The sequence below is a fragment of the Misgurnus anguillicaudatus genome, chromosome 20 (assembly GCF_027580225.2).
Source record: "Misgurnus anguillicaudatus chromosome 20, ASM2758022v2, whole genome shotgun sequence".
Taxonomy (NCBI): Eukaryota; Metazoa; Chordata; class Actinopteri; order Cypriniformes; family Cobitidae; genus Misgurnus; species Misgurnus anguillicaudatus.
Genome location: NC_073356.2, coordinates 35,251,497 through 35,278,475, shown reverse-complemented (window position 1 = coordinate 35,278,475; position 26,979 = coordinate 35,251,497). Strand labels below are relative to the sequence as shown.

The 26,979-nt window shown below is 36.6% G+C and overlaps 1 protein-coding gene across 4 annotated transcripts in view; it reads right to left on the bottom strand.

The window, feature by feature from the left end:
* The window catches only part of map7d1b (MAP7 domain containing 1b), a 44,620-nt gene that overhangs the window by 847 nt on the left and 16,794 nt on the right, over positions 1–26,979 (bottom strand). The window contains exons 2-18 of one of the 4 annotated variants that reach the window (XM_073858593.1): positions 25,378–25,572; positions 24,095–24,163; positions 23,432–23,452; positions 19,751–19,914; positions 19,559–19,667; positions 15,650–15,754; positions 11,585–11,704; positions 9,589–9,731; positions 9,164–9,294; positions 6,062–6,296; positions 5,452–5,732; positions 5,214–5,373; positions 2,522–2,626; positions 2,397–2,447; positions 2,266–2,314; positions 2,041–2,119; positions 1,725–1,951 (exon numbers count right to left, since the gene is read on the bottom strand). In XM_073858593.1, coding sequence (XP_073714694.1) covers positions 1,725–1,951; positions 2,041–2,119; positions 2,266–2,314; positions 2,397–2,447; positions 2,522–2,626; positions 5,214–5,373; positions 5,452–5,732; positions 6,062–6,296; positions 9,164–9,294; positions 9,589–9,731; positions 11,585–11,704; positions 15,650–15,754; positions 19,559–19,667; positions 19,751–19,914; positions 23,432–23,452; positions 24,095–24,163; positions 25,378–25,572 — 2,244 coding nt within the window. The remainder of the gene's footprint in view (positions 1–1,724; positions 1,952–2,040; positions 2,120–2,265; positions 2,315–2,396; positions 2,448–2,521; positions 2,627–5,213; positions 5,374–5,451; positions 5,733–6,061; positions 6,297–9,163; positions 9,295–9,588; positions 9,732–11,584; positions 11,705–15,649; positions 15,755–19,558; positions 19,668–19,750; positions 19,915–23,431; positions 23,453–24,094; positions 24,164–25,377; positions 25,573–26,979) is intronic. The other 3 variants (XM_073858595.1, XM_073858594.1, XM_073858596.1) reach the window with 3 other exon arrangements.

The following is a 26,979-nucleotide window of genomic DNA, read 5'->3' as shown; positions in this document are numbered from 1 at the left end:
CAATATCTGGCCGAGATGCAACTATTTGAAAAAATAAATAAATATAAATACTAAAAAAATTACATTTAACGTTCAAATGACGTCCTTTGCAACACATATACTGCAAAAAATGATTTTTAAGAAAAATGTTATTAGTATTTTTGACTTGATTTCATTAAAAATATCTAAAAATTCTTAAATTAAGATGCTTTTTCTTGATGAGCAAAACGACGCAATAAAAAAAGTCTAGTTTTTAGACCAAAAATATTGAATTTAAGTGATTTTGTGCATAAAATAAGCAATAAATTCTGCCAGTGGGGTAAGCAAAAAAATCTTGATTTTTTTTTAAACATTAAATTCAAGAAAAATTCAAGAAAAAATTGCTTACGCCATTGGCAGATTTTTTTGCTTGTTTTATGCACAAAATCACTTAAATTAGATTTTTTTGGTCTTAAAACTAGACTTATTTTCTTGGGTCGTTTTGCTTTTCAAGAAAAAGCAGCTTAATGTAAGAATTTTTAGATATTTTTACTGAAAACAAAACAAAAATACTAAGAAGATTTTTTCTTGAAAATCATATTTTGCAGTGTATTACTAATGATAAATACATTTTTTACATATTTACGGTATGTACAAAATATCTTCATGATCTTTCCTTAATTTTTGGCATAAAATTATGTCAGGAAGTATATCTCTGAATGATAGTTTATCTTTTATATTGGTAAAGTATGGCACTTTGTTTCAATATTGCTGCAGTGCAGGGTTAGTCAACTGGTGGTCCGCGGGCCAAATGCGGCCCGCCAGTCATCTTTATCCGGCCTTTATCAGATTTGTAATCAGCATGGTTACTTTACACTGTACATGACAAATGACGGCCGATGACCCTGAAAAAATGTCCTTATGGAGAGTCACAAAGGGGCTGTGTGGGGTGCCGACCATCTGAAGGTGCGTAATTTTAGTTTCCAATCTGAGCTCTGGATGCTTTAAAAAAATTTACTTGTGCGAGTACACGCATGCAACACATATAATAAGTAAAAGTATAGGGGTAAAAGTTTGGCCCACATCATATTTACATTTTTTAAATCTGGCCCTCGAAGAAAAGTGGTTGAAGACCCCTGCTGTAGTGTATGCTAGCACAGTACATACTTTAGCCTATTATAAAACGGCTGAAATTCCACAAGGGGGCGTATTTGTTCCTCAGACGTTGCACAATAAACATGACATCAGAATATATTCATTATAAATCGTGAATGAAAAGTGAGATTCGAACGAATGTCCGTTAGTGAACTAATTGTATACACTATTTATATCATAATTCGGTCAGAAACTTCAAGATTGTGAGATAAAGAAATCGTTTTAGATAAAAAGGCTTGGATATTCCATTTCCTTGGACTTTTGGGGATTTATGAACAATTTGTTTTGGACAATTTCACCGAAGCGGATTAAGGGAAGATTGTGAAGGTAAGTAAATATCCTAAATCGGCGCCGCCCGGTTCAGGTAACTAAGAACTAGATTACAGTTTTATGACTGCTAAAAATCATATTGTGCTTTGTGTGTGCGCTTAATGGAATCCCGAAAGTCTAAGCTTTACAACGATGTGCCACATGACCGTATATTTTGAAGATTTAATGCTTCAAAGTTACAATGACGTAATGCAGCCTCAGGTGCAAGGGAGGGGGTGTGCCGTGTACGGCACAGTGTTCCTTATCAGGTTTTAAGTGCATAGCATACTATACAATCATACCTGCCACATGCTGGGGTTTAATAGGCCCCGCCTTCATCCTAAATTCTTCCCCTGCCTCAAAGGCCATGATTGGGTCGGTCGGTTGACCCTGCCCATTGTTGCTGCTGCCACTACGATTGGACAGCTTGATGATTTCCTCATACTGTGCTGCGTCTCCATTGGATGACAGTCCATTCTGATGCTTGGTGGGCTGGACACCATTTATGACAGGGGACGAATCCCAGGGGCTGAAAGGACAGAAAGCACAGATGATCGCTCAAATTTTTGATAGTTTGGACATTTTCCACAACTTTGTAATGGACAGAGACATTTTTACCTTGTTTTAAAGTCTCCCTGTGATTGGTTAAAACTTGCTGCAGGAGTATGAAGATTGTCTGAAGGATTTTTCTGCATTACTGAAAAACAGCAAAATAACAGATTTGAATTATATGCGACATAAAACATCATATTTACTTTTCAAATCACAGTTCACTAAAGTTAAAAATGATCATAAGTGTATGCAACATTTAAACCTTGAAGAACTGAAAGATTTCATGTTTACCGCTGTCAGAGACTTTGCCATTGACCTGGGCTGGCGACCTCACATCTTTCTGCAGAGATAAATAAACCAGGTTAATATTTCTGTCTGTCTTCGTTTATATGCACGTATGAGATTGAGCAGACAGTTCTCACCTGTCCACCTGTGTCACTCTTACGTGTCCTCTTCATGATTTCTTCCAGACGCTAGACATGTGAACACATAAAGATTAGTCACAGATGATCACAAATAAGACTTTGTTTGTATCTCTCTTGTTTACCTTCTTTCTCTCCAGGCGCTCCTGTTCCTCCTTTTGAAAATGTTTCTCGCGCTCTATTCTCTGTTTTTCTGCTTCTTCGCGGGCTTTAGATTCGGCCTCCTCGCGCTGCAAAAACATGCGTGAGCTTATATTACCCATAATCCATCACACAATACACATTGAGATATATGCATTTAGCAAACGCTTTTATCCAAAGTGAGCTAAGGTGCATTCAACATAAATCTGATCGGTATGTGTGTTCCCTGGGTATCAAACCAATTGCACAATGCTTTACCTTTTGGGCTACAGGAACACAAATTACCCATATGTTCTATGATATACAACACTTATTATGTGTGTACAAAAATGGAGAGCTTTTAAAGGGACACTCATTTTCCAGCTCCTCTAGAGTTAAACATTTGATTTTTACCGTTTTGGAATCCATTCAGCTGATCTCCACGCTAGCACTTTTGGCATAGCTTGGCATGGTCTATTGAATCTGATTAGACCATTAGCATCACGCTAAAAATAACCGAAGAGTTCGGATATTTTTCCTATTTAAAATTTGACCCTTCTGAAGTTACATCGTGTACTGGATATTTTCTAGGCAGACATGGCTAGGAACTATACTCTCATTCTGGCGTAATAATCAAGGACTGTAACATGGCTGCAGGAGGCATAGTGATATTACGCAGTGCACGAAAATAGTCCCCTTGGTATCTTTTAATTGCAGGGGACTATTTTCAGGCACTGCGTAATATCATTGCGCCTCCTGCGGCCATTTTACGGCAGCAAAGTCCTTGATTATTACGCCAGAATGAGAGTATAGTTCCTAGCCAAAAATACTAAGAACATTTTTTCTTGAAAATCTCTTTTCATTTTTCTTCAAAATCGTAACTTTTAATTTTTAGTCTTAGTACACGATGTAACTACAGAAGAGTCAAGTTTTAAATACGAAAAATATCAAAACTAAGCTTGCGCTATTTAATGTGCACTTCGGGTGTACGAAACTTCTGAGTTGTCCTAGATACGACTCGACGCGGCGCTGCGCGGTGCTGCGCGTCTGGTGTGCGACCTCCTTTTGGTCATTTGGCTATGCTAAAAGTGGCACCGCCAGACCCGGAGATCAGCCGAATGGACTCCAAAACGGCAAAAATCAAATATTTAACTCTAGGGGAGCTGGAAAATCAGAATATTTTCAAAAAAGTGGAGTGTCCCTTTAACAGGCATCTGATTTGATAGTAAGTGCAATTTAATCTGAGCATTTTGCAATCCTGCCACCAGGGAGCAGCAAAGTTCAATTGTGATTAAAGATATAAATTCATGAAACATCCGACAAAATATACTTTAACTGCTTATGAAAATATGGATTATACACAATTTACAGAAAATACACTGCAAAAAAAGATTTTCAAGAAAAAATGTTCTTAGTATTTTTGTCTTGTTTTCAGTAAAAATATCTAAAAATTCTTAAAATTTAAGTGATTTTGTGCATAAAACAAGCAAAAAAATCTGCCAATGGGGTAAGCAAATTTTTCTTGAATTTTTCTTGAATTTAGTGTTTAAGAAAAATGTCCAAGATTTTTTAGCTTATTCCATTGGCAGATTCTTTGCTTATTTTATGCACAAAATCACTTCATAATCAAAATATCATTTTGTCTAAAAATTAGACTTATTTTCTTGGGTTGTTTTGCTTATCAAGAAAAAGCATCTTAATTTAAGAATTTTTAGATATTTTTACTGAAAACAAGATATTTTTCTTGAAGATATTTTTCTTGAAAATATTTTTTTGCGGTGTTAAAGTTCATTACAACTGCAAAGTGCAAAGTATAAATTCAGGCCCCGTGCCATGAGGGGTCAAAATGGGGCGTTGCCCCCTCAAATGTGATTTGTGCCCCCTTAGTTTATTTTTGGTATTTATGGCAAGATTTAACAACGAAGCTTTACGAAAAGTTAACTAATTGAAACTGTATTGTGTGTTTACAAGATTACCTGAAATAAACAAAAAATATAAAGAAGGTTTTGTTATTTTCTATTTAATTTATACACAACAGCATTAATAAAAATGAACGCTGCATTCAAAAATCTGCCAAAATCAAGTAATCTGTGTGTTTTTTGGTTTAAAGTTAAGCCCCTTAAAAATTTGATGTACCCCCTTGGTCATTTTATTCTGCAGCCGGGCCTGTATAGATTTATCTTGTGATATCCAGACATGACAAGAAGTTCAATCGGCTTTTATATAACAGTAAATCATCTGATTCTGTGTCACAGTTTAGATCTCAGAAAATCATTTTTGATACTGCACAGACATCCCCAATCTTTCCAGAGAGCCAGAGTCGGCCCCATTAAACCCATTCTGCATTATTAAATCAAAGCACACAACTACAAACAGACCACGGTGATGTGACATGTGACGTGATGGGTTGTGTGTTCAGTGACGTGACTGCTCTAAATGTGTTTCCACTGGCAATGTGATAAGCAGAGGTTAATAGAGACTGTAGATAAAACAATCAGATAAAAGTCTCAATGGCTGGAGGTCTGATGCACAACGCACATGAAATTAAAAACAAATCTGAAGTCGTTCTGGTTGGTTGAATCCTACATGATTTTCAGCAGACGTGAAAGTCTTGCGATACACATCTGCCTAAAAATAAAGCTGAGATGTAATTGGTTGGGGTTCAATATCCTCTGCTTCCCATGATGCATTGCTCACCTGTCTCTGAAGGCGCTGGTTTTCCTCCTGCTCGGCTCGTGCTCTCTCCTGCGCCTCTCTCTCCTCCTGCAGACGTTGTTGCTCGGCCATGAAGCGTGCTTCCTCTTCTCTGCGCCTCCTCTCCTCCTCCTCACGCCTGGCGTGCTCCTCGCGCATCTCCCTGGTTGAAGATAAAGCAGTTTAAGTGTCCACTCATAGATTTATGTCTTAAAAATGTGCATCTGTTAGACCGGCTGACCTGCTCTTCTGCTCCTGTTCTCGTCTCTCCTGCTCCTCTCGCTCTCTCTGCTCACGGGCCTGACGTCTCTTCTCTGCCAAAACCCGAGCCGCCTCCTCCGGGTCATTGGTACCGGCTGTCGGCTTGGCGACTGAAGGGCTCGGCTCGGGAGAGAGGGAACGCGAAGGTGTGGCGGACACTGTGGCCTCCGGTGTCTGAGGAGTCGTAGCGATTGGCGGATTGGCAGTGGTGGGCGTGGCAGGGGCAGAGGAGACGGTGATGTCAGGAACATTGGGGGTCTTAACAAAAAAGAGAGAGAGAGGATGAAATCTTTTTATAATATACATTAAAACTCATGTGCTAAGTTCATAAAACGTTTATTTTTCGGTTGGTTAAACATACTAAAAAGTCATTTTGAATACTCATTTTGAAAAAAGTTTCCAATTTTTTTAAAGATACATTTTCAAGGTTCATAAAGAATACCGAAAAGTCAAAATATGTACCAAAATGATTGTGAAGTGGTCCTTTAAAACTGAGCATCACATACTAAAACAATAAAAGTCAGATTTATCTGGCCCTTTGACATCATGGCCTGTCTGCTGTGGTCGTCATGACGATCAGACTCACTCTTTGTGTCCTTGGGAGGGTTTGCCTGAGCGGGCTCCTTTGTTTCCACGGCGACGGCAGCTACGGCAGGGGCCTGTACCCGGGCAGGGGTCTGAGCTCGCTTGGGCCTGGTTTTGGTGCCAGGAGGGGTCCGGCCTGAAGATGAGGGGGGCTTGGAGGACACGGTGGGGTTGGGTGAGAGAGGGCGACTCCTGGGCGTGGCAGGTGATGATGTTCTGTTTTTAGGTTTTATATTTGAGCTAAGAAGAAAACAGACAATATGTTCATTAATTTAGCAGACATTTCTATAAAAAGCAACCTTAAATGTGGAAAATGTACACACTTTGTACATTTAACAAAAGCTACATTGTTTCATGCTCTAAATAAGACGTAAGTGGTGCTATCTTATGTAAAAATTGCTGGTTGATGCTAAAGTCCAACCATATGTTTTATTATATTCCAGTTCCTAAATATGGGTCAGAATTCATTTAAAGGTGTAGTGTGTAATTTTTAGAAGGATCTCTTGACAGAAATGCAAAATAATATACAAAACTATATTATCAAGACCTTTCATAATGAACCATTATGTGTTGATTACCTTAGAACGAGACCTTTTTATCTACATACACCGAGGGTCCCCTTACATGGAAGTCGCCATTTTGTGCCACCATTTTTCTACAGAAGGCCTACACGGACATTTTTTTACTAAGTTGTCTCCGACGATGACATGCTTGTCCAGTGGCGGCTAACGTAGCTTCTCTATGTGTTTCAAAAGTGAGGGGTGAGCAGTGGACTGAGCCATTGGTTACAATTCACAACCTCACCACTAGATGCCGCTACAATTTACACACTGCACCTTTAATGTACATCTATTTTGACCAGCGTATACCCTCCGAAACTGACCTCTACCCAACAAACCACAATTTAAGGTATTATTATCTCTAGCAAATACTACAGACGGTTAACTTTATCCCTAATAGTAAACGTGATGCTTTCCTTACAAAGCACAACAAATAATATTTTGCTTGGCTGTGTCTTTGTGTTTTTGCACTTCCTTTAGCTTTCAAAATGACAAGTTAATGCTTCAAACTTGTTGCTTTGTGTCTGGTTAGAACAAATTATGATTTTTCACAGATGATGCCGATTGCCAATTTTTTTAGTCAGGCAGGACATAGGCAGCTCATAATGCAACTCTAATACATTAATAGTTCATTTATCACTTTTAATTTATCATTGAAGTAATGGAGCTCTATTAAAGATCGAACAGCTTGCTGGAGCCCCTGCTGGGCTGGATCAGAGCCTCTGTTTGCTTTGCGAAAAGACAACATTTAATCTCAACAGAAACAGATTTGGAAACGCACCACTTGGAGATAAAGAGCATGTGGTGTGCGTGTATGGAACTACACTGAACAAAATTATAAACGCAACACTTTTGTTTTTGCCCCCATTTTGGATGTACTGCCAAATTCTCTGTGACGCCTTTGAAAACGGCTTTTGGTAGAGAAATGAACATTCAATTCATGGGAAACAGCTCCAACTGCACGCTCCCTCAAAACTTGCGGCTTCTGTTGCATTGTGTGCAGTGTGATAAAACTGCACATTTTAGAGCGGCCTATTACTGTGGCCAGCCTAAGGCACACCTGTGCAATAATCATGCTGTATAATCAGCATCTTGATATGCCACACCTGTGAGGTGTGAAGCGAAGAGCACAGATTCTGGCCTAGGCCCTGTTTACATATACATGGTTATTTTGAAAAACTGAGATGTTTTCTTTTGTTTGCGCCCTTCATTTACAGGGCGTTAAGGCAGTTAAGGCAGCCAACGTCACAGTGTGCCCCAGAGCTTGCACCTACACCAAAAAAGCAACCTTGTTCAAAAAAGGAACAGCAAGTGATTTGTTGCTGTTTTCGGGATTCTGATTGGCTTTTGTGGGCTTAAACTTCTTGTTAAACCCACCTAGAGGTTTGGCATGCTCTTGGCGGGATATATACACGGGTACGTGTCAATGAATACTTTTCTGTGTGCACAAAGTTATTTTTGAAAACGGAGAGGTTGAAATGGTCCATTTATGAAAATAGCCACTCACGTGTAAACGTAGTCCTAGTCCACACAAACATTTTTTACGCGATTCGGCCGTTCATCCACGAGAAAACACAGTATCAGGGCACTGAAACCGAACATTTTTGAAAACCCCTGCCAGGGTGAGGATTTTAAGAAACGCTGGTTGCAGTGTTGTCGTGTAGACAGTAAAACCTTTGACCAAAATCACTTTTGTTAGGCTTCTTATTGGCCAAGGTGGCTGTACGATTTGGGTTATATCGCCGTCTGCTGGTGTGGCATGCTCTTGACAGCGCTTGATAACGTGTTTTAGCTCTTTTTCATGTGAACAGAGATTTCTTTTAAACCGAGCATGTGTGGACAGGATTTTTTGGGAGGAAAATCTCCGGTTATAAAAATACCCGTGTCCGTGTGGACTAGGCCTTAAGTGGGTCGCACACCGGCCGCGCAGCTCAGCGTCGTGTCGAGATGCGTCTAGGACAACTCGGAGGTATTGTAAACCGGAAGTGCACATTTAATAGCACGAGCTTCGTCAGATAGCGTCTACTTCAAAATGCAAAATATACGTTAGCAGCCAATGTTAATCGCTAATGATTTGTGACAAATATAATCTTATTTAATGTTAAAATATGTGAGTGGGGCGACTGGGATTTGAGCAACTTTCTGAGTCACAGCTGGGCGGCACGGACAGGCGCCACCTGGTGGCGGCGGTGTGCGTATACTCATAGAAAACAATGTGTTCGATTTTTTTAGAACGGCGCGGCGCTGAGCTGCGCGGCCGGTGTGCGATCAGCTTTAGACAGATTTGTGAACAATATGCGAGAGAAATACATAGAAAAGGTCTTTGAGGTCAGCTCATGAAAAATAGGGGCAAAAACAAAAGTGTTGCATTTATAATTTTGTTCAGTGTACTTAATCAACGGGGGAAAAGATTGTTGCCAGAAGTGAACTACATCTGACCATTTTTTTCTGTATAAATAAAGTAAATCAATTAATTTTTATTCTTATTTAAGGCAGTTATGGTGCAAGTTGTGTGTGTACAGTTTGTGTGTATTAAGTGTGATTTACCTGCTGTCTGTTGTTGTTCTGGTGATGGACTCAGACTGTCTCTTCTTCTGCACTTTCTCTTTAGTTAAAGCGCTCTTCTCCTTTATGTTCTCTCTTTCTTTGTCTTTCTTTTCTTTCTTCTTCTTTTCAAGCTAGATGAAAATAGTAATGCAATATTTTAAATCCAATTAAGTAATTTTTTATATTTTTGTTGCATACTTTCAAAAAATGTGAACTGGGAAGGTATCTTTCAATTAAGAATGATATCGTTTTACATACCCTGCTGAAAAACCAGCCTTACCAGCTGACAAGCACCCACCAGGCCAGGCTGGTAGACTGAGACTGATTTAAGCTGTTTGTTTTTGTTCAACAGGGTACTACATCATAAAAGCAGGTAAAATAGTTTTTATGACTTTAAGAGTGTGTTTTAATGTGGTTCATTTTACCGGTGCAGAGTTGCGTCTGGGTTGGCGCTGTGTGATGTCAGGTGTGCTTGCTGAGACTCTCCAGCGGTCAGTATTGTGCTGGTGAGGATGATGATGAGAGCAGGCGGTCAGAGGAGATGCTGATGCAGACCGGGAACACTGATCTGAAATTAAACGGAGATCATTTGACTCATATATGCTCAAAATGTTACATATACAATTATCTACTCAGTCTTGAAAATTATGTACCTATTGTCACGTAATTTTTTATTCTTTTTCGTGATACTGTCACGAATTTCCGCCTTTTTTTTGTGATATGTTTCATTGTCACGTATTGGTTACTCAACTGCTTTTTCCTATTTTCAAACCATTTTCGCTTCTGTTTAGGGTTAGATTTGATGTTTGCGTTAGGATGTCGCTTTAAGTATTGGTTTATACTATTTTTTTCTGATTCATTTTTTTATATTTTCTAAATTTTAAACCATTGTCGCCTGGCATTAGGGTTAGAGTTGGGTTTGGGTAAAAATGTCATTTTATGTAAATCTAACCCTAAACCGAAGCGACAATGGTAAGAAAATAGGACAAAACAGTTGAGTAACCAATACGAGACAATAGCTACGTTTACATGGACACATTTTGCCTCCATCGGATTAAAATCCTTCCGATTAATAAATCCTATCATAGCGTTTACATGAACACTTAATAATGTGATCGGATTGATGTGCGTGTTTATATGACACAAGATTTACATCAGATTTGATCATTTGACATGCGCACATTGCACAAATATAGTTTCACGCTGTTTCAAGATTTGCTATGTGTCTCAGCTGATTATGAAGCAGCAGCAAAAACACCCATTCACGTGTGCCCAAAAAGCGTATTTTACTTCACGCAGTGCTGCAGAGACCGTTCGCGAGAGCGAGTCCAAACACACGCGTTTGTGGATCAGAGAATAAATCATGGACTGACCGGACAACGCTGTCTTGTATCACTTTATGGGGAATTGAAGGATAATAGGAACAAGATTAACAAGACAATCACTTCTTGTGACTTCCTTCAACAAAACAAACTCAAGTTATTTGCGTCACATGTCATTACGGCAATTCTAGGTCATTGCACGTGTGCATATGCTCCACCACACTCTCGTCCTGTAGGTGGCGGAAATGCGCCTTTCAGTGGGTTTACCAACCGCCATTAAAAAAAGAAAAGATTGCACATGCGCAGAGCGTCCCAGTTTCAGTTATCCATCCGATCAAGTGTATACATGTCCTTTTGAGCGGATTACAAACGGTATAAACCACCCCTAACAAGCGGATTAGATTTTTAATCAGATTTGCACTTTTTAGTCCGATTGAGGTGTTTACATGGAGCATTTTTATTCAGATTGATAATTTAAACGGATTACAAATGTCCATGTAAACGCAGCTAATGACACATAAACAGAAATTCGTGATACGATCATGAAAAGAATCAATAAATTACTTGACTATAGCTACGTAATTTCGTGTGACTGGGCTGACGATTATCTGAATGTATGGGCATGATGGGAATGGCATACTAGCACTGAACTTAACGTAATTTTTTATTTTAAGCTAGCTGCAGCTTTGATTTTTACATGGGTAGTGTATCCCACCTAAACATGCTGCATGTGCAAATTAACTAGATTTATTTGGTTAATTTTTTTATTTGTAATGTTTGGGCAGGTAGAAATTGCTCCTTAAAGTACTTTCTATGTCACAAGCATGATTTAACCATTATCCAATCACATTACAGTGTTGACCCATTGGATCATGTAGTCAAAGCTGGTGCGATTGGAAGGAGGCGGAGCTGAATTTGCATATTTATTGTTGCTTGAATACTAAATGGAGCGTAGTGTTACATTTAAGCTTTTTTTTATAGCATAAAGAAAATTTTTTCACATGACAAACACTTAAGATAACGTTTTTTTTTATTATTTAAGCGCATGTGACAACGTAGCTCGACATCCTGATGTGATTCATGTATGTAGATAACTCACTGGTGTCGCTGCTGTTCTGGAGAGTGGCCACGCTCCGACTCCGAGCCAGAAACGAAAGTGTCGGAGTCATCAATCTCTCCACGATACGACTCTCCCACGGGCTCAGACGCAAACTGCGGGCTGACACAAGAGGGCGATGTTAGCATCCACAAACATGAACGCATACAGTACAGCACGTCACTCCACAATGGACCTCAGATGACGGTAACCAATCAGAGGACTGTAACAAAGAGCTTGATCAATCAGTGCAAGCTTTGATTTGGTTGGCAGTAAAACTCTGGATTTGTTTTGTATCACTTTACACCAAAATGTTTTGTGATGCTGGTGACAGACACACAGCACAGGCTTGCACGCACATAGACTTCACAAGCTATTGAAGTGTGGACCTCAAGTTTTAACATTATATATAGGAGACACATGAGACAACTGGCTACTGTCACTCGGGATGAAATTTTAAGCAGGCCTAGAAGGTTCAAGTTTACTTTTCTCTAGGTTGCATGCTGTGTTAACATTAAAAAACAACATAAAAATGAGGTCACAATGACAGATTTGGGTTTGTGGAGATGAAACGGAGCGAATTTCTTCTTTCTGCATGTGAAGAAGCTTCAATAAGAAAAACATGTGAAGATGGCGGAGATGAATCTGTGGTCTCATCTACACTCCTCCACAAAATCTGTCTTTAATCCCACGCTTCTTTACTACAAACAAACACACACACATGACAACCACGTAACGTTTCAACTACATTGTGTATTTAACTATTTTATGTTCTCTATGTATCGTCACACATAAGTATTAAGGTCAAGCTCTGGTCTGATGCTTAAGAAACACAACTAAATTTACAACATTTCGTGACGGACGGTCACCGGCGGTTGCTAGGCAACAGCTGCCTTCCTCTCCCCCACTGCGGCAAAATGCGCTGTTGCCTGAACTACTGTAACAAATGGTTTGATCACCATCTATTTTATAGATTCATTCGTCCAAACAGTATTCAACCAAAATAAATGCACAAGACGCGGAAACTCCAGGAAAATTCAACCACAATTGAGGAACTACTAGAATATATATTTTGTATATTTAACTATAGTATCATGTTATATCTCATGTCTCATTTCTAATGATAGAGTAGATTTCACCAAACACACTCATTTCAGACCATAGGGATACAGTCATAAACTCTCAATGCTGTAATTATTTATGTGTGTTGCGTAGCCATGATTCTGCTGAGATGTCTTATGTCAGCGTTCTAGGAAACCTTTCATTTCGGGCAGAGGAAGTTTTCAATGCTTTTTCAGAGTAGCAACTGTCTTACCATAGTATTGTTGCAGTACATGGTAGTCGGTATATAGAGCTTTGTATATATTATAATATACTGAGTGAGCAGGATATGAGATGAGACGATACCGTCGATATAAGTATGATCTGAAATGACCCTCCTGTGCAACTGAAGCTCTTCCAGAAATGTACACTAGTAAGGTCGGATGTAAACTTTCCAATCAGCTTGCATGTTGTGCAGATGCATATTTTTAATCAGGGAGGAAAACCCTATCTTTGAATTTTATTTTAATCATACCCTGTTTTATTTAAGGTGATTGTGACATGAGTATTTCACTTGCCCCTACTGAAAAATCCAGCTAAAACCAGCCATAAGTTGCTGAGCTGGTTTTAGCTGGTATTGCTTGTGTAGCAAGCTGGTCTAGCTGTGTTTTGGTCACTTTTTAAGCTGGTCTAGCTGGAAGACCATCTGAACCACCAGCTTGACAAGCTTTGTCAGGCTGGGAGGACCAGCCTAAACCAGCTACTGCCACCTTAAACCAGCAAAAACCAGCTATCAGCGTATGCTGGACTTAACTGGATTTTTCAGTAGGGCATGCACTGCAAAAAATGATTTTCAAGAAAAAAATGTCTTAGTATTTTTGTCTTGTTTTCAGTAAAAAATATCTTTATAAATACATTTCTTAAATTAAGATGCTTTTTCATGATGAGCAAAACAACCCAAGAAAATAAGTCTAGTTTTTAGACCAAAAATATCAAATTTAAGTGGTTTTGTACATAAAACAAGCAAAAAAATCTGCCAATGGGGTAAGCAAAAAAATCTTGAACATTTTTCTTAAACACTAAATTCAAGAAACATTCAAAGAAAAAAATAGCTTACACCATTGGCAGATTTTTTTGATTGTTTAATGCACAAAATCAAGACAAACAAGACAAGACAAAAATACTAAGAAACTTTTTTCTTGAAAATCATTTTTTTTTTGCAGTGTAAACATTTATTACACATAAATAAAACCCAGATGTAAATTTTGTTCAATATCACCCAGTCCCATTTGACAAAATCTATACTAGTATACTGTATGCTACTGCTGGTTAGTGTGACACCAAAACTTGGGTCGACAATACATTATTTGTTCAAATTAACTAGCTTTATTCTTGTTGTACAGACCTACAATCTAAAAAATGCTGGGTTACTTTAGACCCAGCGTTGGGTCAAAAAGGGACGAACCAAACCTTTTTGGGTTGTAATTTAACCAACACATTTTCATGCATAAATAGCACAGTTGAAAAGACATGCAATACATACGCAAAAGTCCAATTTTGCATGCATATGATACACCAGTCCTTCGCGTTCACTTATTAACACACTGCAAAAAAAAGACTTATTTTTGTCCTGTTTTTCACATTTGTAAATCAAGATGTATTTTCTTGATGAGCAAAATGACTGCCAATGGAGTAAGAAAAAAATCTTGAAGATTTTTCTTCAACACTAAATTCAAGAAAAATTCAAGAAAAATTTGCTTACCCCATTGGCAGATTTTTTTGCTTTTTTTATGCACAAAATCACTTAAATTTTATATTTTTGGTCTAAAACTAGACTTATTTTATTGGGTCGTTTTGCTCATAAAGAAAATACATCTTAATTTAAGAATTTTTAGATATTTTTACTGAAAACAAGACAAAAATACTAAGAATTTTTTTTCTTAAAAGAAATCTTTTTTTGCAGTGTACAATGACATCCTAACCCAAATCCCAAAGCTAACCCCAATCCCAAGCGACAATGGTTTAAAAAATAGAAAAAATACCAATACATAAAATGACACAAAAACATGTGTGGTATTAAGCAAACGTGAAAGTGTATAGTATAATATGCATGCAAAATTTGACTTTGGTGTATTGCACGACTTTTCAACGGTATGCTATTTATACACATTTGATAAGAAAGGGTAGAATTTAACCTATGTTGGGTTGTTTCAATCTGAAATGCTTGATTGTTTTAACCCATTGTTGGGTCAAATATAAACATTTGCTGGGTTAATTTATCCCAGCGATTGGGTTCGTTCCATTTTGACCCAATGCATTTTTTTGTGTAAACTAATTAACATAAACTGAAATGCTTATTGTTACAAAATGCATACTATTTTACATACTGTTTACAGTAAATAAATCATAGACATATTCAGTAGTGTGCAAAGCCAGATACGTTTCACAACCTTTTAAACGTGCACGTAGTGTTTACCTACTATAATAATTTTTCAGGATTAGTTAAATTAATTCAATTAGATCAGCCACTTTACTTAAGATCATATTAGTCTAAAATGCAAATATTGTTGATCCTATTAAGCATTGCAAGTCCTTAACAATCACTCTTCATCTCAAGTTATCAGTCCATTGGTTATTATTATTTCATAATTATATTATGACTTATCAATGATTTTCAGATCACACGCTCGCCACCTTCACCACGAGTTACATCAGAGTGAAAATGCTCAAAAATGAACTAAAAGGAGATATTTTACCACTTACTAGACCACAGATAAAAACCATTACAGACTATGATGTAACAAATGTAAGGACCAATCAAAAAGAGCACAGAAGTAAACGATTACCCACGATGCAACACAAAAACAGGGGGGTGGTGAATAAGGAAAGTGTGAGAATGACCAATCACCAGGCACAGGCTCAAGCAAGCAGGCCACCAAAAAATGAAAAGGAAAATTAATTCATGAAAAACTGAAGAACCAAAACACCAGACGGGGGTTTGGGGGAGGTCAGCCGCTCCGGTCTTACTTCTGCAAGGTGAGTTCCACAGCGTGGCCGAAGACTTGGACAGCCTGTTGCTAATGACAGACTCCGTCTGCCGCGGCAGGTTGACCGTGGAGGCCGAGCATCTGCCTGCAGGGCGCAACACAGAGAGCACAGCGTTCATACCGACACCGTGAGCGACGAGAGAGAGGGCCAAACACTGGGTGATTCCCAAAACAACTGGAGACTCATGCAGTTTGATCAGGGGAAAAGCTGGAGGGGCCGTTCATACTTACATAAACCTGACATCATGTAAGATGAAATTTCATACCATGCTAAACACCATTTAAAAGATGATATGCTTGTTCCCGTTTAAAATTCTTTATAATTACCTTGAAAACATTTCAGACCGGTACTCTCACGTTAAATATCTGGATAAACATAAATCAATAAGGACCGAAATAAAACCATTACCACACTAACATAATGTCCATTCCCAGACTGATTTAACGGAAGTCGCGTTATAGTCACGCAAAATTAGACTATTCATTCGTGTCCATGGCACAAAACTCACCCCTTCTTCGCGCCTTGAGCACGAATGTCCCCTTCGTGACACTCAAATTTCTATAAATAGTTGGAAGTGTTGCACGACTTTTTTTATGTGTCATTTTATGTATTGTTTTTTCCTATTTTCTTACTTTTGTCACTTGGAGTTGGGGTTACTGTGGGTTCACACCAAATTCGAGTTCAACGATTTGAGTGATTTGCTAGATTACATACAATGCAAAGACGCGACCAGACGCGTCCTCGCGTAGGGCGATGCAAATGACGCGATATGAGCGGCGCGTTTGCTGCGAAAACACACGCTATTCGACTCAAACGCGTCTTCGCCCAAGTTGAAAATATTCAACTCAGGCAAAAATTCGCAGGACACAAAGTTAAATCTTGCGAGTAATCTAGAGCGAGTAACATGATGCCCCGCGTTTGGTGTGTATGTAGCATAAGAATCAATTTGTGTTCACTTTTTAGACATCCAAACCCCAATTCTAACACCGACTCCAGACGAGAATAGTTTTAAAAGCGAAAGAAAAACATGTAGAAACTAATACATAAAAGTACATCCTAACCCAAACCCCAAATCTAACCCCAAGCGACAATGATTTAAAAATAGGGAAAAAAGGAGAAAACAATACATAAATTGACACAAAAAAGAAAGTCCTGTCACAAACACGATAAACTATTAATAGAAATTTGTGCGAGTGTCATAAAAAAGACACTCGTGCTCAAGGCACAAAAAAAGCAGAATTTTGTGCCATGGACACGAATAAAACGATAAAATTTTGCGTGACTATAACACAACTCTCTATGAGATCATGTTGTTAATTCCCATATTTCTTTTTGTGTGATTATAAAGTTTACTATTCTAAATTATTACTGACTTGATTGACAGTTACACAAAATTTACAAAAAAATATATTTTGATGTTAACTGGCTAAATGCTGATCATTGCAAAATGTTCAATTGTTGTCTGATTTATCAGGTTAGCCAATGGCTCAGACACACAACAACATTTACATATTAATTTTTAATCATTCCTATCTTAACCTTTATGATTGATTATGTAATTGCGGGTACATTTGGTGTCCAAAGTTGGATCTCATTTCTTAATAACTGCGTACATTTTCGTATTGATACTCAAACTTTTCACGAAAACTTTGCTAATTCACAACACGTGCATACACACATGAATTCATTCTTATACTCGCTCTTATGTTTGTGAATTTGGTTTTAAGGTAAAGTTCTCGTTTCGATTTGGGAGGTTTTGCTGTCGGTGGGGTCCGCCGGAGTAAATTGTATTGGTAATAAAGAAGTAGCCGATATGACATACGATAACAAAGACCTTTAATAACTTCACCAGAGATGCACATTTGTATCTAAAATAAAATAGACATGATGCCTGGATCAAGTTATTGACGTTTGGATTTCTCATTACATTTATATTACGTTTACATTAGGCATTAAACAGACGCTTTCCTATAGATTTAAAAGTGAAGAAGCACAGCGTGAAGAATTGTCATTACAAACATCTTTATGTGTAGAAAAAATTATATAGCCTATATAATAATATACAATATGTAACATATTATAATGTAAAATATGATCATGTAAATGCTGTATCAACATTATTATATACATTATAATTATAGCCTAGTATTTGATTATAGAGGCCTATGTGATTATTGCGTACATGTGATATAAGTTGTTCTTGAATTTTTTTTGTTAAAAACTTAGTTTTGTTTGTGAAAACGTCTGTATGCATATTTCACGCACAAATTCGTCCATTTTTTTTTTGCATTTTCAAATGGTTACATTATTAAGTATTTTTAGTATTTTGGTACTCATCATGATTTCGTGTTGTCTGAATTAGTGTCAATTCTGTTACTGTCAAACTTTGTTACCAAGTTAAGAGTAACAGTGTTGACAGTCGTGTGTGTTAGGGCTGCATAACAATTAATCGCAACTAATCGTTTGCAGAATAAAACTTTTGTTTATATCATATATGTGTGTATATTGTGTGCAAAAAATGACTTTCAAGAAAAAAATTACTTAGTATTTTTGTCTTCTTTTCAGAAAAAATATCTAAAAATTCTTAAATTAAGATGCTTTTTCTTGATGAGCAAAATGACCCAAGAAAATACATGTAGTTTTAGACCAAAAATGTCAAATTTAAGTGATTAAGTGCATAAAACAAGCAAAAAATCTGCCAATGGGGTAAGGAATTTTTTCTTGAATTTAGTGTTTAAGAAAATTTGTGCTTACCCCAATGGCGGATTTTATGCACAAAATCACTTACATTTGATATTTTTGGTCTATGAACTAGACTTATTTTCTTGGGTCGTTTTGCTCATCAAGAAAAATCATCTTAGTTTAAGAATTTTTCATATTTTTACTGAAAACAAGACAAAAATACTAAGTAAATTTTTTCTTGAAAGTCATTTTTTGCAGTGTATACATATTATTATATAATTTATATTATATATAAATATGAATACTTATTATAAACATGTATTTTTTTCTTAGAATATATGCATGTGTGTATATTTATATATACATAGTTATTATACATAATACACACACATATATGATGTAAACAAAACAATTATTCTGTAAACGATTAGTTGCGATTAATCGTTATGCAGCATGGACACTGACTAATTTGGGCAACAGAAAAATCACGATTTTCATCTATATAAGACTATATATATTCATTTATATAAGAAACTATTATATTGTTATGGCCTGTAACATCTTGTGATCCATGACCATGAGTACCAACTTTAAAAAAGCTGATAAAAATAATGAATTTGGACGCCAAATGTACCTGCAATTACATAATCACCCTTATGTATTTACAATCATAAACCAGTAATAAAACCAACGTCCATCGCCCTGTGCTGTCACCTCACATCTCCCATAACATCTCTTTGTAACACCTCGGTCGCAGACCTCAACCTAGAGTACAACATCCAGCACAGCTGCTAAAAACTACAAACATTCGTCAATGGTTTCAAAGGAAAGAAAATAAGAGAAATGATGTTGATGCCAATGATTAGCAAGTTCTGTGGTGGTGAAATTATCATAAGATGATTTTTCCACTCAGACCTCGGTGTAAAAAGATTGAATTAAACTTAAAGCAGATTACAAGGCAACGAAATTATAATGAGGGTGACGACTGTTATCCAACTACCTACAACAAACACAGCACTAGCTCAAACTCAAACTCGTCCTTACACAATGAAAACAAACTAATCATCCATATAGACACAGAACAAACAGAACTAACACATATGAAGTTAAATATAATGCTGTTTGTATCGTAGCACCAGATTTACTTCAGGTTTTGTTCTCATACTTTAGTTGTAATGATGTTTGGTTTTAACCAATGACACTTACTCTCTCTACGTGAGGTCTGGTTTAACCCGCCGGCCCATGACCACCTCTGCTGACGGATCTCTGCCCAGGTTTTTTTGGTTGACCTCTTAATAGCGGATTCATATCTCTCCTGTAGAGAGAAAGACATTGATCATGACTACCCCAGTTTTATATAGTGAAGTTCTTATAACATTTATTTATTTGTTTCCACACCTTGTTCTTCTCGAGTTTCTGTCTCTGTTTCTCCTCCAGCAGGGCTCTTCGTTTTTCCGTTTTCATTCGCTGCTGCTCCAGTTTCCTCCTGCGTTCCTCCAGCTGGCTTTCACGTAAACGTCTGGCCTTCTCCTCCTTCTCCAACCACTGAGCTTTCTTTGTCGCTGGGAGAAAAGAGAGAGGAAAAGCGGTGATGCTGTGTTTTTTGTCTTTCATTGCTCATTAATGGAGTTCCCAGTTATGTTTCTTCTCAAATACCGAACAGCATTCTGACACGAGCGTTCAGAAAAAACACAAAGGGAGGACCCAGCTTACAATTTTAAGTTATAAAAACGTTCCCGTAAAGTTTCACTTAAGTTTAAAACATTTATTTTTTAACATTCTTAGAATGCTTAAAACGTCCAGTTTTTTTAACGTTGTATTAATGTTATTGGTTGGTTACAAGAACATTATTCGAAACGTTTTTAGATCGGTTCAGTCTGTTGTTAGATTAATGTTCTAAGAACGTTTATAAAAACGTTAGTAAAAAGTTCAATTCGTCATTATATTAATGTTCTAAGAACTTTTTCCTAACGTTAATAATAAGTTATAAAACGTTTTAACATTTTTACGTTTAATGTTTAAATGTTCTTAGAAAGCTTATAACGTCTAGTTTTTAGACGTTGTATTAACGTTATTGTTGAAGTTATTCAAAACGTTTTTAGATCGGTTCAGTCTGTTGTTAGATTAATGTTCTAAGAATGTTTATAAAAACGTTAGTAAAAAGTTCCATTCATCATTATATTAATGTTCTAAAAACGTTTTCTTTACGTTCATAATAGGTTATAAAACAATGTTTACACGTTCTTAAAACGTCCAGTTTTTTAGACGTTGTATTAATGTTATTTTTTGGGTTATAGGAACATTATTCAAAAGGTTTTTAGAACGATTCGGTCTGTTGTTAAATTAATGTTCTAAGAACGTATATAAAACGTTTTTTAAAAAGTTTCATTCGTCATTATATTAATGTTCTAAGAACATTTTCCTAATGTTCATAATACGTTATAAAACAATGTTTAAATGTTCTTAAAACGCTTAAAACATCCAGTTTTTTAGATGTTGTATTAATTTTATTTTTTGGTTATAAAAACGTTAATTAAAATGTTTTAAGAACAGTTCGGTCTGTTGTTAGATTAGTGTTCTAAGAACGTTTATAAAACGTTATTAAAAAGTTTCATTAGTCATTATATTAATGTTCTAAGAACGTTTTCATAACATTCGTAATAGGTTATAAAAACAATGTTTAAACATTCCTAGAACGCTTAAAACATCCAGTTTTTTAGACGTTGTAGTAACATAATTTTTTGGTTATAAGAACGTTATTTAAAAAATGTTTAGAAAAGTTCAAGTCCGTTGTTATATTAATGTTTTAAGAATGTTCCACTAACAATACAACTATAACGTTTGCAATGTTAACGTTCTAAGAACGTTACATTCCTTACACAATGTTAATGTTTTCAATGTTATGTTTTTAGAACATTCTGCTATCAATGCAAAGCTAACATTTTAAGAACGTTTATCAATTGCAGATAACATTAGGGAAATGTTCTACTACTGTTATTGCAAGAATGTTTTTGATAACTTTAAGATAACCTTTAAGGAACATTAGCCAAAGTTTGGGGAACGTTCCCTGTTAGCTGGGGAGACGCAGACTGGTTTACAATTAAAAACCAATCAAAGTTCTTTATTTAAAACTGCAGGCGTGCTGGGCGACAGCTGGTTGCGTTCTGCTCGCAGGCCCGACTTAAAGAACACACAAGACATCACACTGTGGTATTTCCTGTTTTTCAGTCCCTTAACCACACATCTACACACACAGCAGGCCAGATGGGATTTGTGCTGAGGAACTACTTTCATTCAAAATATTGCTTTAGAGCCACTGTATTTACTGAAATATCAACTGCTTTATATCAAATAAAAAGAAAAAATATGACATATCTCAAAGCCAAAAAGGCTCCATTTAGCAAAACCATGTTATTCTTCATGAATATAATATATTATACTGTAATAACTCTGTTTATATTATTGAATATTAACGTCACTTTAAGGTTTCAGTTGCTTTAAAACGCTACTGAGCTTAACGCCGTCCGCTCATCCTATTAGTGTTACACAATATGATTTAGAAAAAAACTATTTTAGTCTGCACATTCATTCTTAAAGCTAAGATAGGTTTAGTCAGACACTGGATTTGCAAAACTTTGATTTTTCTAGTCTGAGCTACAATAAACCCATTCAATGTCAGACTTTAGATAACACAGTGGTTTATTTCTGGAGCAAACGGCGGGTTTATCTGCCTCTCTGCAGCTGAAGCGAACTGATTGTCGAGTTAATGGCAGACTTTATTATTAATCTGAGACAGATGTCGATCTTTAATGATGTGATGTCACATTTTAACTCTGTGCCTAAGGGTTTCATCAGATGGTTAAATGTGGAGATTGTAAGACGCGTCTTGATTTATGAAGGCTGATGAATATAGAATAGTGCTGGGCAAAGACCAATCGCGACCAATCGCATACAAAACGAAAGTGATTCCCGGCACAATATATGAGTATGTGCTGCGTGTAATTATTATGTATAAATAAATACACACACATTCATGTATGTATTTAAGAAACATTTACATGTTTATACATATTTATTTATATTTTTATATATTCTATTAAAAATAAATAAATAAAAAATTATATATAAGTAAAACAATTCTGAAATGAATATATGAATGTGTGTGTGGTTAAATATACACAATAATTAGACACAATACACGCACATATATTATGCAAAAAATCACTTTTATTTTGTATGTGATTAATCTTTGCCCAGCACTAATAGAAGTTATAAAATATTAATGTATTTTAAAATCTTTTGTTGGACCGGCCTATGTTATTAGGGTGCTTCCAAAAATGTTAAATACTTTTGCGTTTTGTGGTTATTTTAACAGTGCACACGCGAAAATGACACATCAGCAAAATGACTCAATGTGCAATAAAAATTGTTTCAATTATTTGATTATATTTTCAGTTACAAATGAGAATGCAGAGTACTCCCCCCTCTATAACTGGGATAGATATGCAAAGATATGCAGAGATGCTGCAAAAATGGATGCTTTCATGGAGCAGAGGTGAGGGATGGCTATATAGAGACTTCTTCGTGCTGATTGGTTCGAAAACATGGCCATGATCCTCCTGAACTTAGTTAAAAAAATTAAATTAATTTTTTAAATTTATTTTTGGACCTTTATTTGATAGTATGTAAAAGGAGGACAGGAAATTACAAGGTGGAAGAGGGTTAAGAGATCATCAAAGGACCAAAATGTGCATCTGCACCACTTGTCAGAGCACTGCCCACTACACCATAGGCTCCGACATTCATTTTATTTATTAAAGAAGAAAATTGAGAAACCAACGAGAACAAAAAATGAAAATTGATTTAATGGCACCAAAGAACCCAAAATAAAAACCGCTTTTGTGATGAAAAATGAATCTTTGAAAAAGAAACTGCATCACTTAATGATGATTTCTGAAACTGGGGACAAATAAATACTATTAAACAAAAATGGCCTCAACCAAGTAAAACAAAAAGAGCTAAGACGCAATGCACATGAATGAATGTAAATGATGCAGCGGATGAGATGACCGATCTTACCTTGCTCCTGCGTTTTCTGTTCTGCAGCAGTGAACACAAACCACAAGCAAATTTGTCAATCACATCAATCACTGTTTAAAAGAAAGCGCTGATTTCACGACATATGAACGAGAAGCATCTGCTGCGTCCAGCATCAGTACCTGTTAGCCATGTGCTGGCAGTTTAAAGGGATAGTTCACCCAAAAATCAAAATGTTCTCACCCTTAAGATGTTACAAATTTGTATAAATTTATTTGTTTTGCACAAAGGAAGATATTTTAAGCAATATTTGTAACCAAACCGACTTGACATCCATAGTATTTTTCTTCTCTAGTATGGAAGTCAATGGTGCTCCTGTTTCCAGCTTGACTACAAATATCTTCCTTTGTGTTCAGCAAAACAAAGAAATTAAATCAGGTCTGCAACAACTAATGGGTGAGTAAATGATGACAGATTTTATTATTTATTATTTTGGGTGATCTATCCCTTTAATTTTTTAGCTCACATGGGAATTGTAAATAATTTTGATTCGAGGTATTTACTGTATTACAGCTTCAATGGCTTTAACTTTTTCTTTTGGTGTACTTTAGGTGCTACTAGATTGATGTTTTGTGCAGGGTGACCGTATCATTAACTCTACAGGGCTGAACTTGTCCCAGGATAACAGTTGTGTTTATGTCTTACCCAGATATTTGGCTCTCTCCTCCCGTCTCTTTTTGGCTTGTTTCTGACGTTGCTCTGAACTCATTCCATCTGTTGAATAAAAAAGCAAATCGAATATACTTTTAAAGTCTCCTATGCATAGACTCTTAAAATAAATGCCATACAAGAACCATTCAGTGAAAGGTTCTTATAAAAGGTTTCACATTGATTTTAATCTTTGTATATATTGTGTATTGGTTACGCTAATTTTGTTGCATTGTAAAATACACGTTGCATGCTACATGTTGCACAAGTATTTCACATATTTTTAATTAATGTAAAGTAAGAAAAGTGCTGAATCGGATATGCATCCATTAACCTGAAGAAAGCAGCTTGATCAGACATACATTGGGTAATTTCTCCCTTTTAGTCTTCCCATTCAAATTAAAGGGCTTGTAAGTGACATCTTCTCTCTTCTCAATGGTGTATTGATTCAATCAACTTGATAGTGACAGCAGCTCTTGAAATGCAAAGGTGCTTTTCACCCAAAGCATTTAAGTGAAATGTGATGAGCCAGGGATTACTCTGATCACGTGATCCAAATAACATTGATCATCCAATAAGATACGTGCATCACTGTTCAATCTAAGCTAATGGAGGTGTTGTCATGGTAACCGGTCTGATCATAAAAACTCGACGTAGCCTCGCATCTTCAACAGTTTGCAAAAGGCATTCAGAGATGCTTATACATACATAAATATAAGATTCACTTTTGTTTTTTTGCATAACCATGTCGGGTTTTTCCTTTGCACAAACAATGACTTGGCCTGCAGCCATGATCGTCAGATCAGGACAAATTTAGAAAAAGCTTTTAGTCGACAGACCAAAACGGATATTCACATGCATCTCATCCGTGTTTTTGTTCTTTTGTATATTTATCATTCTACTGTCGGAAAAATTTATACTTTTATGTTTTATTGTTTCGTTTTATTATTGCAAGAACACTTGCCAAAACGCTTTTTCTGATTTTGAAGAGCTACTACAGCATTGATTTGATGATTTTAATTTAGTCCATTATGTGTCCTTTTTAGTCCTGTATCTATTATTTTAACATGAGACCACTATCACGCAAGAAAGAAAGCAACCATTATTTTAAATGGCTTAAGAGATGTGATGTTAAAATGCAGGCATTTTGCAGTCTACTTTCAACAAATGGTCTGGAAGTTTCTCTTTTTACTTATAATATTTAAACCTTTGTTTAATAATTTACTGTATGTAACATAGGAAAAGAGTTTATAAAAGTGTATGAGTCTCTCTATCAGTACCTTTTTTGGGAGGGGAGATGGCAGTGCCTCCAGGCGTGTTGGGTCTTGGGTCAGATTTGCTTGGTTCGATTTTTGACGGCGGGTCTGTTATGAGCGAAGAGTCTGTGATCGTCGTGTCGTCCGCTTTAAGGATCTCGCTGTCCATTTCATTGTCTTTCTGAATTGTGTCACTCATACCTGGAGGAGATGTGAGAGCTGATGGAGTAAGAGAATAAAAACAAGAGAAAGAGAGAAATTAGTTATATTTCACATAAAAAACTGAACTCGGATATTGGATATAACAAGATTGAGCACTGCTATTACTATAAATAGAGGACAATGCAATGCTCAATATGGCTGCTTTGGCGTCCCGTCACATCAAAACTACAGTGTAAGTGTACTGCCCCAAAAAAATGACAGCCTACTTAAAAATCAACTAGACCTCTTGACCTCTGATCATTTAAAGCCTTTTTTAACACTTATTTCATGATAAACACACAGGGTAAACATGAGGTCTAAACATCCTGTTTTCAAACATCCTGATCTCATCTGTGTTTCTTCAGTTGTTTCAGGGTCTTTGGTTTGCAGCTGCTGTCATTGCAGACCTCGTGGCGTCCATATAGGAAGACAATAAACTCGACTGCCTTCAGACATACGTGAAAAAGACAATTGCGGAGCTTTGCTACTGTACTGCCTTCTGTTTATATACAGAAGACTAAATATAAATAAGTCTGAGGAATACATTGTGCATTGTTAGCAACCACATCTAACATGGTGACCTAAAAGTGCCCAAGAAAAGAAACATGTTTAGGTTTAATGTTCAGTAAACTTTTTCATGTTATTTGCTTAGATTTTTTTTGGGGGGGGGGGCCTTAGAACCCTCTAGGGGTCCTCAGACCTAGGTTTGAAACCCCTGTCTTGGCAAATATTGCATGTCATTCCATAAATATATAACACGCAATGTTGTAGTATCTGTCTTTCTTTCTCTCTCTCACTCTCTCTGAGAAAGTGCAATAATAAATCCCTTGCGAATTTTCCCTCGAGCTCAGTTCAGACGTGCTGTGGTTCTCATGTTCTCACGTCTGTAAGTTTAGCAGCGGGCTAATGTTCCTCAGCTCTCATTTACTTTGACCGAAGGGAAAAACTGTCAGTATTAACAAAGCCCCTCCATCTGGCACTGGGAAGAAACAGAATGCATCCCATTTTTCTCCTGGTAAGAAGCCGATACGGTCAGATGTTAAATGACTTTATTTAGGAGGTGAAATTAATTAATTCATCCATCACATGAGTAATTAGGCTGGTACTATATAATACATGTAAATGTGAGATACAATGAGCAGATAGAAATATGGTAACAGACCAATACATTAAATTCGCGAAAGGGGGTTTATGTATCAGTAAACCTCTGAAATTGCTGACTAACCTGAGGGTTAACAACTTTAAGTGAAATGAGCAAAACTGAGACGGAAATTTAAAAGTAAAATGTTACATGTAAAATAGGTGTAATGTCTCTGAAAAAAGTTTTTAATTTTATTTCCAATTATGTTTTTACTCTACCAATAACTTAAATAGGCACTGCCGACCATATTTTTGACAAGGAGGATATACACTAGAAAAAATGTC